This window comes from Balearica regulorum, chromosome 5 (assembly GCF_011004875.1).
Source record: "Balearica regulorum gibbericeps isolate bBalReg1 chromosome 5, bBalReg1.pri, whole genome shotgun sequence".
NCBI classification, from domain to species: Eukaryota; Metazoa; Chordata; class Aves; order Gruiformes; family Gruidae; genus Balearica; species Balearica regulorum.
This window is the reverse complement of record NC_046188.1, coordinates 24,801,723-24,816,523: the sequence shown is the minus strand read 5'-3', so window position 1 is coordinate 24,816,523 and position 14,801 is coordinate 24,801,723. Positions and strand designations below refer to the sequence as shown.

At 38.8% G+C, this 14,801-nt stretch overlaps 1 protein-coding gene across 1 annotated transcript in view; it reads right to left on the bottom strand.

Annotated features, from left to right (window-relative positions):
• SPTLC2 (serine palmitoyltransferase long chain base subunit 2) overlaps window positions 1-14,801 on the bottom strand; it is a 77,765-nt gene that overhangs the window by 43,194 nt on the left and 19,770 nt on the right. The window contains exons 3-9 of the mRNA XM_075753766.1: window positions 13,821-13,975; window positions 12,640-12,788; window positions 12,192-12,316; window positions 7,311-7,404; window positions 4,540-4,645; window positions 3,492-3,711; window positions 1,545-1,671 (exon numbers count right to left, since the gene is read on the bottom strand). Coding sequence (XP_075609881.1) covers window positions 1,545-1,671; window positions 3,492-3,711; window positions 4,540-4,645; window positions 7,311-7,404; window positions 12,192-12,316; window positions 12,640-12,788; window positions 13,821-13,975 — 976 coding nt within the window. The remainder of the gene's footprint in view (window positions 1-1,544; window positions 1,672-3,491; window positions 3,712-4,539; window positions 4,646-7,310; window positions 7,405-12,191; window positions 12,317-12,639; window positions 12,789-13,820; window positions 13,976-14,801) is intronic.

The following is a 14,801-nucleotide window of genomic DNA, read 5'->3' as shown; positions in this document are numbered from 1 at the left end:
AGGTCTGGAGTGGAAGTTGCTTCCATTCTCCTGACTTGAATGAATATCACACTGTAGCCTCAGAAAGGGGCAAAAATGCCTTCATTTGAATACTGCAAACAGAAATCAGTTACACATTCCTTGCTTCCCACTTCATTAAGCAAAACAGATACTGGAAGAAACCCAAAACAAGCAACGCCTGAGCAGACCACAGACTGTTGGCAAGTCATCAGCTAAAAAGAGCTCAGTTGCTTTAAGACGATGGCAAGACTCAGCCCTTTTGCACAAGTTTTCATGTGGTTTGAAGCTTGGTTCATATCTGTTCTCAATAGCAGCACTGGGAACAACTCTTGGCTAGTACAGGTATCTCACATGGACCACTCGGAAGCACTCAACGCTAGCACAGATACAGGCTGCTGCCTGGCTGTACTTGCCTGTGTGATGACCTCTCCTTTGAGCAACCACCAATGCCAATTGCTAGCACTAACTCTGTTCTCAGATAAAGTAAGCAAATTGAATGAAATTTATTATAAGAGAAAAATCCTTAAGTCATTTCTCCAGTGAGCTTTTTCACTGCAGGAGTTATCTGTCAGGTTAGTTGGTCAGATGACCCATGTTCAAAAGCAAATACAGTTCTTCAGTATACACCACCACCTCGTGGCCAGATGCCTGAAACTCCCATAACTGAATACATTCTGCAGTTTGAATCCTAAGAGCCTCTGAACTGACTACCACTGACAGAGCCTCAAACTACACTGTCATCCTGTGGGAGCTGCTCACAACTTTTTAACTACCTGTGAAGAGGGAAAAGTATCCTACATGCAAAATGCTGTACCATTTCAATTTCGAGGCAGCCTACACATCACAAGTACAAGTTATTTACTTCATGCTATAACTGAAGGAAGCTGCTATCTACTAGGCAAATGAGACATGAGAATTTGTATTTTTTGACTTTGAATGCACTGAGACTAGTACAGATTTCCCCTCAGTTTCATAGTGAAAAAGGAAAACTAAGATAATAAAGATGAATATCCTGAATTTCTTCTCCTAGTACACTAAATCTACTCATCTTGAAAACTGCCTCTAACTCTCCAGGTAAAAAGAAACATTCCCGTATTTACTTTAACGGAGGTACAAACATCAAATTATACTAGAGATGACAATCAAAAGCATAGCCCCTGGAGTTACCAGCAGACAAGACAGTAAAAGATACACAGCAAAATACTCTGAAAGCAATCTAAAAGTGGGGCAAATAACAAAGGATAGACGATTGGGAAGAGAAAGAGGTAGGCTAGAAAAGCTAGACACAGAACAAAAATCAATACAAGACAATACTGTGCCTTGGATAAGACTAAGATGACTTACCTCTAGCTGGAAATTCCTTATGCTGTTATTAGGCTGATTTGCCAAGTAGGATAGTAAATTGGTTTATTGCTCCAGAAATTCCAAGTCTACATATACTAACAGATAACTATGAATGTGCCCGCTGAATGAGTTACCTGTCAAAGTGATAACGAGGCTATTTGGCTTCCCCCTTCCACATGCTTACTGTTAGAAAGACTCACCAACAGTTGTACCATCTTCACCCATAATGCACTTCATGGAGGTGATGATTTGCTCCACAACAGGAGGTGACATTGATGTTGCATACACAGCACTGTGAGAGTATGTCCTGAGGTAATCAATGAGTTCCTAGCAAAACACAAGAGGCATGAGACATTGCCTTCCCAGTCCTCAGAAAAATGCTTTATTGTCATGTCTTAAATCACACAATAAAACAGGCCACTACAAGAAACCTCTTTCAGAATGTCCTGAGAGAGAGCAGGTAGCTCAAGGACTGATTTTACAGTACAAGCAATAAACAGTTGAAGAGCAAACAGCAAGGACATGGCAACCCATAATTATGTCACAGGGCAAGAATGTGTGTTGATCGAAGACAAATGCCTACGACAGGTTTAGGTAACACCACCAGCACTGGATTGCAACAAGGTGTTTGCATTACTCAAGCTGTGCACAGGCCATGTTTCAAGAGTGTTTATTATAACAGCGGGAGTATAAAACAAATGAAATAGTGGGGAACAGGATCCGTAAGTGCTTAAGTATCATGCTCAATATAACTGTTTCCCCACTAAAGTCATCAAACAGGGGAACAGGTCACAAAATATTGTCTCCCATTTATCAGCACAATACAAATAAAGCAGCAGGTGTAATAAAGCAGCAGTGCAAGAACCTCAGCCTACCCCTCCTGCATTTCCCAGTTAAACACACCTGCTACAGTTGATAGAGGGCAAAAGCAGGTCATATAGGAACAAAGGACCAACACACTGTAGATCTAGGCTGCCTGTTGTTAACTGTAACAAAACCACTCTAAAATACCCAGACCACTCCAGCAAAATATTATAAAGATCAATATGAATGCCAGAACATTCTTTTGCTATCACAAAACTAATGATGGCCTTGTAGATAGCACAAGCTGGAAACACATTATAGAAATACATGGAACTGTTCAATTTTACGTTGCTGTCTGCATGGACTCAAGAGTTAAATGAAAGGAAGTTGTAAAGGCACTTCGAAATAAACTAGGTAAGAAGAATTAAGGCCTCTTACCTCTGAAGCAATCACTCTAACAGTAGCTAAAACACAGTTGCAAAAGACTCTTAGCTGCTTCACCTAACACCAAGGATGTTAATCCCAGTAGCTCGCTACCTTTGGAAAGATTAATATGGTGCTTTCTTCTGGGGAAGATGTCAGAGTAATTTTAATCCAACTATAGTAAACTCCCAAAGAGGAACATCTGCAAGCTGCATCTTCATTTTGATGGGCTGAAGTAATTGTCACTATTGGTATCTTAAAAAATTACTGTTCTGGTAGGAAGATGGTTGAAATTCACAAATAAAGCTTAGAAGCCTGACCTGTGAGATACATTTGAGGATATGAGAAAAGGGACACATGCAATTGTCTACATTATCCCTCCCAAAAGGAGAGGTTTGGCAAGGGCAACACTTTCTAGTAGCACTTTCCAATAGAAGAGAGTCAGTAGCCAAAAAACCAACCGAACAAAAAACCACCACCAAAACCAGAAAGGGAAGAAGTGTCTTTTTAGATAGCAAACTGTTTGAGTCCAGAGAGACTCAATTCTACCAGACTAACCTAAGAAGGGGATTTTCCTCCAAATAGGCTGAAAAACTTGAGCTTTTGGCATTCTTCCTGCAAGTCTCATTAAAAGTAAGATTAAGAAATCCCTGCTTTCTGGCTCCTAGCAATTCCTAAAAAGGTATTAGACCACTACTGTACGTTCTGCAAACTGAGATCGTGTGAGAACTATACAATTCTGAGGTATTTTACTAGACTAGACTCTTCTGCATTGCACAGACTTTCACTGTACTAGACAGTATGTAAAATTATGAAACAAACGGACAATCAGTGTACTTAAGAAATAGATCAACTTTGAAACGCTTAGTGAAGGACTCCACCACCAGCCTGAAACAGCCATGAGATTCCCAGCTTTTTACCTTCTTGCCCCCAATGTATCCTCCAGCAGCTCCAAAGCTTTTGGTGAATGTTCCCATCATAACATCCACATCTTCAGGATTGAGTCCAAAATACTCCACTACACCCCGGCCACTGGGACCCAGGGCACCTATACTATGAGCCTCATCAAGGTACAGATAGGATTTGTACTTCTTCTTAAGGGCAATCACTTCAGGCAAACGGACTATGGATCCCTCCATACTGTTGAGAAACAGAAATTCAGTGTAAGTTGATTTAATGGTTGGGGCCTCCTTATACCACCTAAAGTCAGTAATCTTTCTTTTCTTGACTCTTTCAGTAATTATGAACACATAAAAATTGCTAGACACATCGTGTTCTGTAGAGATGAAAGATAACTCCTCCTTGCAAATGGGGCCCAGATCTCTACTTTCTACCTGTTTAACATTTCTGGGATGCTGACATACAGACTACATATTAGCAGCTACAGTAAGTTAAGGCAAAGGAATGTGTTCAATGACAATTTTATAAATTATCTCATTTTTACTTCCACTCTAATGTCAGTATTCTCACCTGACATCTACTTACCTGTTGCTTTTAAGAACTGACTAGGCTCTCATTAGTAGCACTCCAAAAAGTCCCATTCTGTGCTGAAAGTGACTATGATTTAAATGCCAACACAGCTAAGCCTACTACATGCTCCTACTCACTCTCAGCAAAAACATTCAATTTGCACAATTCCATTCACACTAGCATCATCTAGTGAGCACAGAAAGAATGGAATGGACAAGCAATTTAAGACCTCAGCTCTGATGTAAATAATCAGTTTAATTAATTTCTACAATCTAATCGGAATGTGGGAAGCATTGTAATAACACCAGGTGCAGCTTCAGTACTAGCAACAGAAAATCTAGGATGTGAGACATACATAGCTCAATTTAATTTGCAGATGAGATAAATGAAATAACTATGAAGTGACAATATTCATAGTTTGATTTGGCAAAGGAAACCAAATACTAAGCAGCTAGATCTCATGTGGAGGGTCTTAGGAATATAAAGAATAGTTTGTACCTGTATATTCCTTCCACCAAGATAAGAATTTTTTTCCAGGGCCTCCGTGTACGAGGTTGCCCATGCACAATAGCATCTTTGAGCAGCTTCTCCAGGCTTTGCATATCTGCACCAGAAATTACTGTTAAATGGTACCAAAACAGCTACTAGCTTGAGCTTTGACATGACTAAAGACAGCAATACTCCAGAAACGCAAAAATTGCTCCAGTGTGGAGGACAGACCATATATAAGTCAATAAGCATGGGCTTCACCTAGCTGCAGGCCCACAGATGAGATTAAAGGGAATGGGTGACTGTATGAACTCCAAGGAAGAATTTCATCATCCTAAGCTAAAAGCACAAATTAGAGCATTAGGCACAAACAGTAAACAAGGAAGGAAGGAAAAAAAAACCCTAAGAAAAAAAAAAAACAGAAGGTATCTCATTGTGAGGAAAAGAGAAAGCAATTTAGGTAGTAAGCGTGTCCTTGTGGATAGAAATAACTCAAAAAAGAACAAGCAAGCTCAAGGTTAATCAACTAAAGATAAGCAGAAGATATACCAGAGTGCAGGACAAGAAGGGGAGCAAGTGTACTTTTTTTACTCCTTTGTTTAAAATTTAAGGGACTGGAGATGTGGAACAGGAAGCTACTAAACCAAAAACAGAAAAGGAAGAAAAAAGAACCACCAGTGTAGGAAAGAGGACAGTGCTCAGCATATCAGAAACTAGACAAATGAAGTTGTTAGTAGCAATGTATTCTGAAACCTTACTAGCTTTGGCTATGCACATTTGACATGATCCTAGGAAACCTGACTAATGTGAGCAAATAAATACACATGAAATCAGTCCTGAAAAAAAAAAAACCCCGAGGAAAGGAGTGGAGATGGAAGTAATCAAACCATAAAAGCTAAATTGCTGAGCAAGAGACATATAAACACTAGGGCATGAAAAAGAGCATGAACAATCATGAAAAGAGGATTGGTAGACCAGGGCAGTTGTAGCAGCAAGAGGAGCTTGTGAACTAGAACTAGACTAGAAATTATACGCCAAAATAGGTCTGTTAATACACTGTTAGAAGACAGCTAATGTTCAGAAAAAGACAAAGATGAAGTCAGCAGCAGAGTCCCTGCCTCCAACAAGTCTCTCAAGGAAGAAAGGAGGAATTTAGTGCAGTTAAGGAGAACAATTGAATATAAACTTCTGCTCTGATCTCTCGAGAAAGAGGGAAAGACTGGGAACTAGGTCTGACCTTAATAAAAAGGGCAAACTGCAGAATGAGGTAGAAAGAAAAAAAAAAAAAAAAGAAAACATTGAACTAGGATTTTAAGGGGGATTTTTCATTTCCCCCCATAATTTCTAAAAAGCAGAATGTGAATGAAGCCATTATCATCTCAGGATAATGAGGTTAACTAAGGCAGCATAGAGCATAACAAGAGTAGGACTGAGAACACATACATAACTATGAAATGAACATCATCTTGACAGGTCAAGATCATTGCTTGCATTTTGCCTTCTGATTCTAATCTGCCACTCCATTCTCTTTCACAGATTCCCACCATCTATAAGGTTTCTAGAATACTCCCTAATCTCACCAATGCTAGTTTGCACTCCATTCCCACAGATCATCTATTTTTCCTCATCATACCAGAGCTTCTAAGTTCTTCTCATACCCAGAACTATGTTTGTCACCAGTGTTCTCTGAAATTCTCGAACTGGATGCAACGTTCAGAAGTATGTCTATACAAATGCAGAAGCTGAATGCAAAGCTTTTGTGATCTTGCCCAGCAATCAAGATTTATGAAGAATTATGAAAAAAAATTTTTAAATCATCACTGAATGTTACAGTAAGCTCGACACTTCTGTAAGGAATATTATTCAAACAATAGAGAACAAGAAAGAGAGAACACAAAAGAAACAATAAGCACAGCAGAGGATCCACTACCAAGTAGGACAAAGGAAAATAATTGCAGCCACCCAAGCTTTGCTGTCACCACCACACACTTCAAAGAGTGAAAGAGTCATCATGACCTCAGAGATACCATAAAGAGTATTAGGAGCAGCTGAAGAACAAAGGTAGTGGCTTTACTAGTCAAGGACAACCAGGTACCTCTTTCACTAATAACATGAGAAAGAAACCCTAAGTATTTTTGATCTGAAAGTTATTCTAAATACCTCCTTTGGAGGAAGGTGAAACTAGCAAAGTGAAAACTCTGTGTATTTTGGAAACAACTACTTAAAGCAAGTAACTCAGTGAAATTAATCTATGCTTCACATCCCAAAAATTCCTTTGGTACTACATTGTATCAATGTATGGCTGTCTGGTTTAGCTAGGACATCTGCATCCATAAGCTTTTGTTATGCATCATGTCAGCATCTGGTCCTAAAGTTAAACTTTCTTATCCCCCAAACTGTAACCTAGACCACTACTAGATTGCATTACTCTGTGACACAGACTGTTAGAACAGTCTAACCATTCTGAGCTATCCAAGTAACAAGAAGCCATTTTAAAACACCAGTGCCCCTAGACTTGCCAAAGAGCAGCATCTTCCTCTTCATATGCAAAGGATGTAAGCTAGAACAGCTTCAGGATAAAAATGTTCAGACTGAACATAAAAAAAAAAAATCCAATTCATGGTGGTTATATTCTCAGTAGCAGCAATCTTCTGACCTTTCAGGTAACCACCAATTGATTTCCTTGCATGAAATTGGATTTCTAACTATGAGAAGATAGAAAAGATTGTATCTGATCTATAGCATCTACAGAAAGGTAGAATACACCATCTGATACTTACTGTTGTGCTTAAAGATTCGAATAGTTGCTCCTGACAGTCTTGCTCCGAGCACTAGCGATGCATGATTCAGTTCATCACTCAAAATCAGACAGCCCTGAATTAGAAGGGGAAAGAGGAAGATACCGAAAAGGTTATGTTTCACAGCCAAGCATATAACACCTTTCAGCTCTGAACTGCTTAGAGATCATTTAAGGGGGGGAAAAAAATAAAAAATAAATATTTCCAACATAAACGCAACTATTCCAGACAAGACTTGCTAAGAAACAATTTGCAGCCTTAGTACGGCAAATAAAAATGCACCACTGCTGTTAACTGAAAGAACCACTTAAGCTTCACATTTCGCAGAAGTCCTGCAGCTGAATCTGCCAGAATATCTCATGCTGATGATTAGTACTCACCCTCCTATGCAGCCAGGTAAAACAGAAAGCAGAGCAGCTTGCCACAGTTCACTCAGCAATTCTACAGTGGTGCTAGGAAACAGGCCACCGAAGTCCTAGATTACAGACGTTATCAAAGTTGCACTATTTCTGACATTAGGAGGTAACCGCTGACTAAACCCATGTGTACTCAGTGGTACCAACAGAACTATTAAGTACTTTGTAGATGGAAGCAACATACAAGACAAAGTAAGTGGAAAACAAAATTGCACAGTGAAATTGAGAAGTTTTCTGAAGTCATTAAACATTACATTGAATTTGTTTGCTTTTTCAAAAAAGGGAAGATACATCCTTGGACAAATATCAGAACTGGACACGTCTGTTTTGAGAGCACCAATAATTACAGGTCAATAGCTGATAGGGTGAACGGCGTCACGGCGTTATCACTGCGGACTACAGGAATGCATATTGGGGAATTAGTTTGTAAGAGAGCAATAATATTACTAAATAACCTTGGCCCACTCCAATTATTATGCAAATCTGCTGCACCTCTAGAAGTGACTTTAAGTTAAAAATCCAGAAAGCGTGTTGAGATGCTGAAGATTTGACACTAAACACATGCTCATTCTATGTTTCTCTGTTAACAACTGGTGGAGGGAAGAGTCAGGAACATTTCATCTCTGCAATGAGAGTTACTGGAAGGGACTGTGAAAAGCATTGCCTACAGTTACACAAGGAGATGTCACAGAAAATAGGAGTATTTTCTCCACAATAAAGGAAATTTTGCACTAGGATTGCAGTGTACCTAGGAATATTCTGCATCCTGGGGAAGACCGAGACTGGTTTTCCCCAGAGATTGTATTAAATCTCAAGTGTTCAAACTGCTGTTACAAGGATTCATACTGCATATTTCAGAGACTTTGGCATAAGAAGCTTTTGCTCTTTGGAACTACTATACCAGACAAGGACTACATATACTATGTCAGAGGGCATTGCTGTTAAACACTACTGTATTAAAAGCTGAATATAATAATCCAGTACTAGTATCCTTCTTAAATGGCAGGAAGTAGGAAAAATGATAGATTAAAAAAAGAGAAGAAGATATTAATAGTCTAGAAGGAGCTTCTCCATAAAAACAAGTACGAGCTTTTGGTAGAGAAAGAAGATTTAACAAATCAATGAGCAGCCTCTTGTCACCCCCCCTGTAACAAAAGAGGAGCTTCAATTAGACAAAATTAATTTAAAACTGAAGAGGAAGTATAGCATCTAGTATTGTCTGCCACTACAGAGGGCAAAGGATCAAAGAAGCCACTGGTACAGTACAGCAATTATTGATGACAATATGTAAAACTGAGTGCTGCTACTACAGTGATAAGATTTCAGTTGCATTTATCAGCAAACTTATATTTGAGAGAGTATCCAGAAGACTAACACTAATTGGAGATCACACTGCTGGTACCAAAAAAAACAAATGCCAGTGAGGATCAGACTTACCAATGCTTCCTACAAGGCAGATGTGGAAACTGAAGTGAATGCCACATTTTACTACAAAGTGCTGCATAAGTGAATTGCGTAACTCAGACCTGAGCACCTAATTTCACAAATTAACTATACATGGAGATGAATTTGTTTTCTTACAACCAAAAAAAGATTCTTCAAGCACTGTTGCTCTAACTCCATTATCTAGCCTCTGTTATTCCAGAGCTATGATGAAAAGCTCTGTGCTAAAGGCAGTACAGAATGCTATTATTAGTTAGTTACACTAACTACATTAATGACGCTTACTCTAAAACAGGCAAGTTTCAGAGTCTAGCTTAGCCTCAAATGGTCTAACAACTTCTGACTATGTAATCCTCAAATCTCCCATTATCTGTGGTCTAGACTCAGCATACTTGGTAGTGACTGTACTAGGCAGCCAACAACTTGGCTGTCAACAGCGGGTCTCTCCTGCTGAAAACTGCCAGGTGCAGAAAGACCTGGTTTTAGTGATGCTTTACCAGTGCTGAAATACAACTTTCAGCATACAACAACACTTGTTTTCAGCATCTGCTTAGTAGAAGCTGCTGTTAACAAGGCACAGTGAATAAAAATCAACTAGGTAATGCTGATGAAGCGTTTGAATTCTTTTTGCTGACCAGTGCCGATCAGGTTATGGGGTAGAGCGAGATCCTAGGATAGTCAAGTCATATTTGTTGCTATTAAGAGAAGATTCAGTAGCAACATAAACCAAGCACTTAAGGATTCCACAGAGCAAAAACAGAACAGGTGGTCCAGTATTACATAAATGTAAGTTTATTGCAGTAGTTTGTGTTCTAAGCTAATTAAGTTGCAATTATAGGTACCCAGATACAATGTAAATAATGATTAACTTCAAATTGTATCAGTGACTGTCAAAGAAACTCCTTCTGGCCAAACGCAGATGCTATTACTGATTGTATTTGCCAAACCTCCAAAAATTCATGTTCCAAGCAACTTTGCATCTGAAACCATATGTAGGACATGCAGAAAGACACAAACAGCAGTTAAAAAAAAAAAAAAAAAAAAAAAAAAAAAAAACCCAAGAGGTTAATCAAGCATGGGAATCTCTGGGCTTTACTGAGGACTCTACGAAGGCATTGCCAAACAGGCTGTGCACACACAGCCAATTGTGTACTGGGTGGTGCCAGAATTGAGGATTTATGCAAGTCCTTATTTGCAGACAATGAAGAAATCAAAAGTGCAGTGAGAAGCAACTTCAGGCAGCCAAAAAAAGCATTTAGCGAACATCCTGAACGGCAGAATGATTCATTTGACAAGAACTCTTTTCTTTGGAAGACTGCATTTTCTGTTTGGAGCATTCACCTGAGTATAAGGGCACTTCTAACTGTTATGAAGCAGAAGCTTCTTCCTACTTTACTTAAAGCACACAAAAACTAAGTATGCTCATTACTATCACAGTACAGACTGCTGTATCCATTTATGAAAAGAGTTAGTTTAGTAAATGTACAAGTTATGTGCATGAAAACAGGTATGTTACATGCCTTGGAATTTACCGTTCAATTTCTCTCAATGGTTGTAAAAAACTGTTAAAGTTCAAATGTGAAAACTAAGGAGCTGAATAAGGTGTTTTAAGGGTATTCTCATAAGCTATTAAAGATATACAGTGAGATCCACACACACAGAAAAAAACATTGAGTAACTCTGCAGCAATGGACAATTCGTACTGACTTAGAACAGACAGAATTCTACTTAAATGCATCTGAGTGTGTGTTCTGAATCCAAAAGGCCTCACAGAAATCATTAATCATTTTTCTGTTGAAGAGAAAATCAGGAAGATGTAGGAAGACAAAGAGCAGAAAAACACAAGTAAAAGATATCTCAGGAGTAATATATGTTGTTCAAAATCATAGCACTGCAGAGGTATTTGACTCCAGAAAGACTAGATTTGAAGCACTGAATTTCTCTTTGACATTGGACTCAAAAACATCTTTCATTATGGAACACATCTAATATTTAAAACTTAACAGACCAAAAGAAAAGAGGCATTATGTAGACAGTGCTGCTTCATTGTTACAAATAAAATAGCATGCAGGAAGACACTACAGCTAGTCAAGAAGAGATTCACCAGGAGGAAGAGTTGCTGGGAAGAACAAGACAGCAATTTTATAATCTGCAGATATCACAAGTGGAAGAATTTACAAATTGATCTCAGAAAGTGAAAAAATAAATAAAGGGAATAAAGGGAAAATAATTCACTACAAAGGGACAAAGAATTCTAATAGGCTAGTAGTATTAGGCTAACAGTGAGTCATGTTCAAAAAAAGAGGAAACAGTTCCAGTAGTTGCACTATTTTACCCCAAGTAGGAGCTAAGAGAACATATATTTTGCACCAGAAGAAGCAAACAAAGAGCTCTCCTCTATTTCATTTTCCAATAACTAAAAAAAACTACAACATAGTTTGAGATGCAGGACACCCAGGCTGCATTGTGTACTGTTTTATGGGGCACACAGTAGACATAATCTATCTTTACATTTGACCTTGTTTCTCTCAAACAGTTTTTCTACTAGGATTTTGCTCCTTCAGAGAAGGATTTTTCAGATGTCACTCAATGATAATAAATTCTGTACGTACCAACATGCAATTCAGCTTATCTGTGTGTCTCACTGATACAGTCACTTCTTAGTGTCTCAAGAGCATCCAAATACCTTCAGCCAATCAGCCTGCTAGTCAGCCACCATTTCACACACTAATGGAGTAGCCCAAGGAAGCAAGCCTTAACATGCTAGGCTCTCTCCCAGAAAGAGGGCAAGATCTGGACTGTTACTGGTCCAATGGATGCTATTTCCCAAAAAGATTTTTGCAAACGTTAAGAGATGTGGACTGTGACTGCCAGTTTCCATAGAGAATATCTGTCACTGAAGGGGTTGCCACTGAAGAAAAACAAAACCAAACAAGTAGCTTTTAGAAAACCCAACCAGCAGAATCTTCGTTAGATGAGCTTTTGCCAGTGACTTAAGCCATACCTTGCCAACCAAAGCAGGAATGTTCATAGAGTTGGTTGCAAACCCCATTCCATATGTCATTGCAGATTCCACACCTAGGAATCTGGCAACTAGCTTTTCCAGCTCCTCATGTTTGTCCAAGTTACCTGCACATAAAACAAATGAGAAATTCAGAGTGAGGAGAAGCTTTCACTATTGCTATACTCTACGAGAAGAATTTTCACCAACCAGGCTGCTCTTTATTTAAAGGCCCATAAGGGAACACTGAACAAAAATAGATATGAAAACATAAGTGAGCCAACTGCTGTGCCATGTAAACTAAAACCAGCAAGTCATTAGTCTTCACTAAAGTAAAAGCTTCTTTACTGATTAGTCTAAAGTTCAAAAGCTAGAACAAGTAATGTTTAAAAGAACTGCGATCAGATTACAGACTTTGAAACACACATTGAGGGAACTCACTCCAACTTACCCATCTCCTGCCTAGTGCTGCACACCCCAGCTCCATACTGGGACAGAACTTTAGCTGCCGCTTCTTGGCAAGGCCCAGCCTTCTGTGCAAATCCAAGGTAGTTGTAAGAACCCATATTAATAATGTCCTTTATCACTTTTCCTGTATACCTGTGTTTTAAAAACACCACAAGATAGGACACACACAATTTAAAAAATTAACTACACCAGAGGATTCTGATTTCAGTTTCCTGGAATATACACCGAAATGTTAAAAAACAGAACCAAATGTTAAATTATTTCAGTGCTGTCCCTCATCATCAAACTGAAACGATCAGTGAAAAAGATGCTTTCCCTATTTTATGGTCTCAAGCTAGTTCCCACAACAGTTTACATTAAAAGGCACACTTGCTATTATATCTAGCATTGCTTGAAGGTTCTCAAACTGTGGGGGTTTTTTTGCTGGCATGTCCTCCCTCCATCCCAGAAACATACAACTTACTTTTCAATTACAAAATAAGATCTCTAGATCAATTAACTTGGCAGCCCCTTAAGCAGGATATCCTCTAACCACAGAAAGGAAACACATCTGGCACTACTGTGCTAACAATACGTGACAAGGAGATTAAGGAAGAAATTTAGCAGGAAAAAAAAGTTTTAATTGAAAGCCAAGAAGAGACATGACTAGTTTCACCAAGTACTGTGCTGCAAACCTTTTCACATCAAACCTTGTGACAGGCCATTTCCAATTTGTAAAAATCCTTGTCCTTGCATTTCTGATTTTGTTCTACAGACTACTTCAGTTCTGACTCAAAACAATCGTGATAAATTCAGTTTCAAGCAGCAACGTCAGTGTTAGGACTGATTCCAAATCAACACAAAGTCACAAGTAGCAGTGCAATCTGAAATATCTACTTCAGGTTCTGGTCCTAACACACAAAAGTATTAATTTTATTATAGGCATATGCCCATGAAATCATAACACAGTCAGGAGCCTTAGTAAGTAGCCAAAAGATTATACACAAATAATCACCTTGGTGGGCAGATATGTTTCAAAAGAGCAAAATTCATCAATTCAAGCCACTGAAAAGCTCAAAACAAGCACGATTCACTGCTCTTTTAACCTCACAGCCTGCAACTTGCTCTTATAGACCTTCTACTTAAAAATAGTTGTTGGAAGTCTTTTCTTCAATTGTGACTCACGTGAACGTCCAGTTATAGTCATGGGAAACTCTCTCCATCATGTCCACTTTGGCCCCCGGCACACTGCAGATTGGACGGTTCCAGCTGTCCCGAATGCGCATGTAGAGGTTTCTGTTGTAGAAATTTTCAAAGTCCTGGTACAATGGGACAAAGTCCTGAAACACATCAAAAGCACTCAAAGTAAAAGGAAAATATATATTACAGCTAACTGTTTCTGTCATTCAGATGTAATTTATAGGTGAAAAAAACCATCAAGAAAACTCAAGAAAAAGTTAAGAGTTCTTCATCACAAGCCCTGAAACCAATTCCACCCAAAGTAGTTTTAACCTGGAAATTCATGCCACTGCAAAATAATTTGAAGGTGAGACAGCAGCAAGCCTGAAGAGATTCATCTGCTAGTGTAAAATCCATCTGCTAGATGTGATTTCCAAACTTTTTCAACCTGCAAGTCTACCATGCCCCCAAGATTTCCTAAACACTAGGTGCTTATTTGTATATAACTTAAGTAGCTTATAGAATCTAAAAGCCACCAACCACAATTAGGAAAAACAGTCATGGCATCAGGTCATGCTTCAAGTTAGAAAGTCTCAAAGAAGTCCAGCATATAAAAGAGGGAGTGCTGAAAGCAACACAGAAACTGAATTGGGAGCTTCCGATAACATAGTGAGGTCTTGTTCTCTGAACTCAAATGGGACTTGAAATACCTTGGCTCTCTTTCCACCTCTTGCTGGGTAGTTCAGGAGAGTATCTCTCAAAACACACAATAAGCCCCTTCGTGAAATGTATGGGCATATAATCTTTGCAAGAGATTTATATTCAACCTTCAGATTTAAGCAAAGCAAACGAACATGGAATTGCTTTTTGGCATCAAACAGTATGCATTACTCTACTGAATACACAAAGAATTTGAAAACTGAGGTAGTCTGCGTTTCGGTACATAAGAAATGCACTTAATAGCAGCACTAGCATTATTACAAAGGT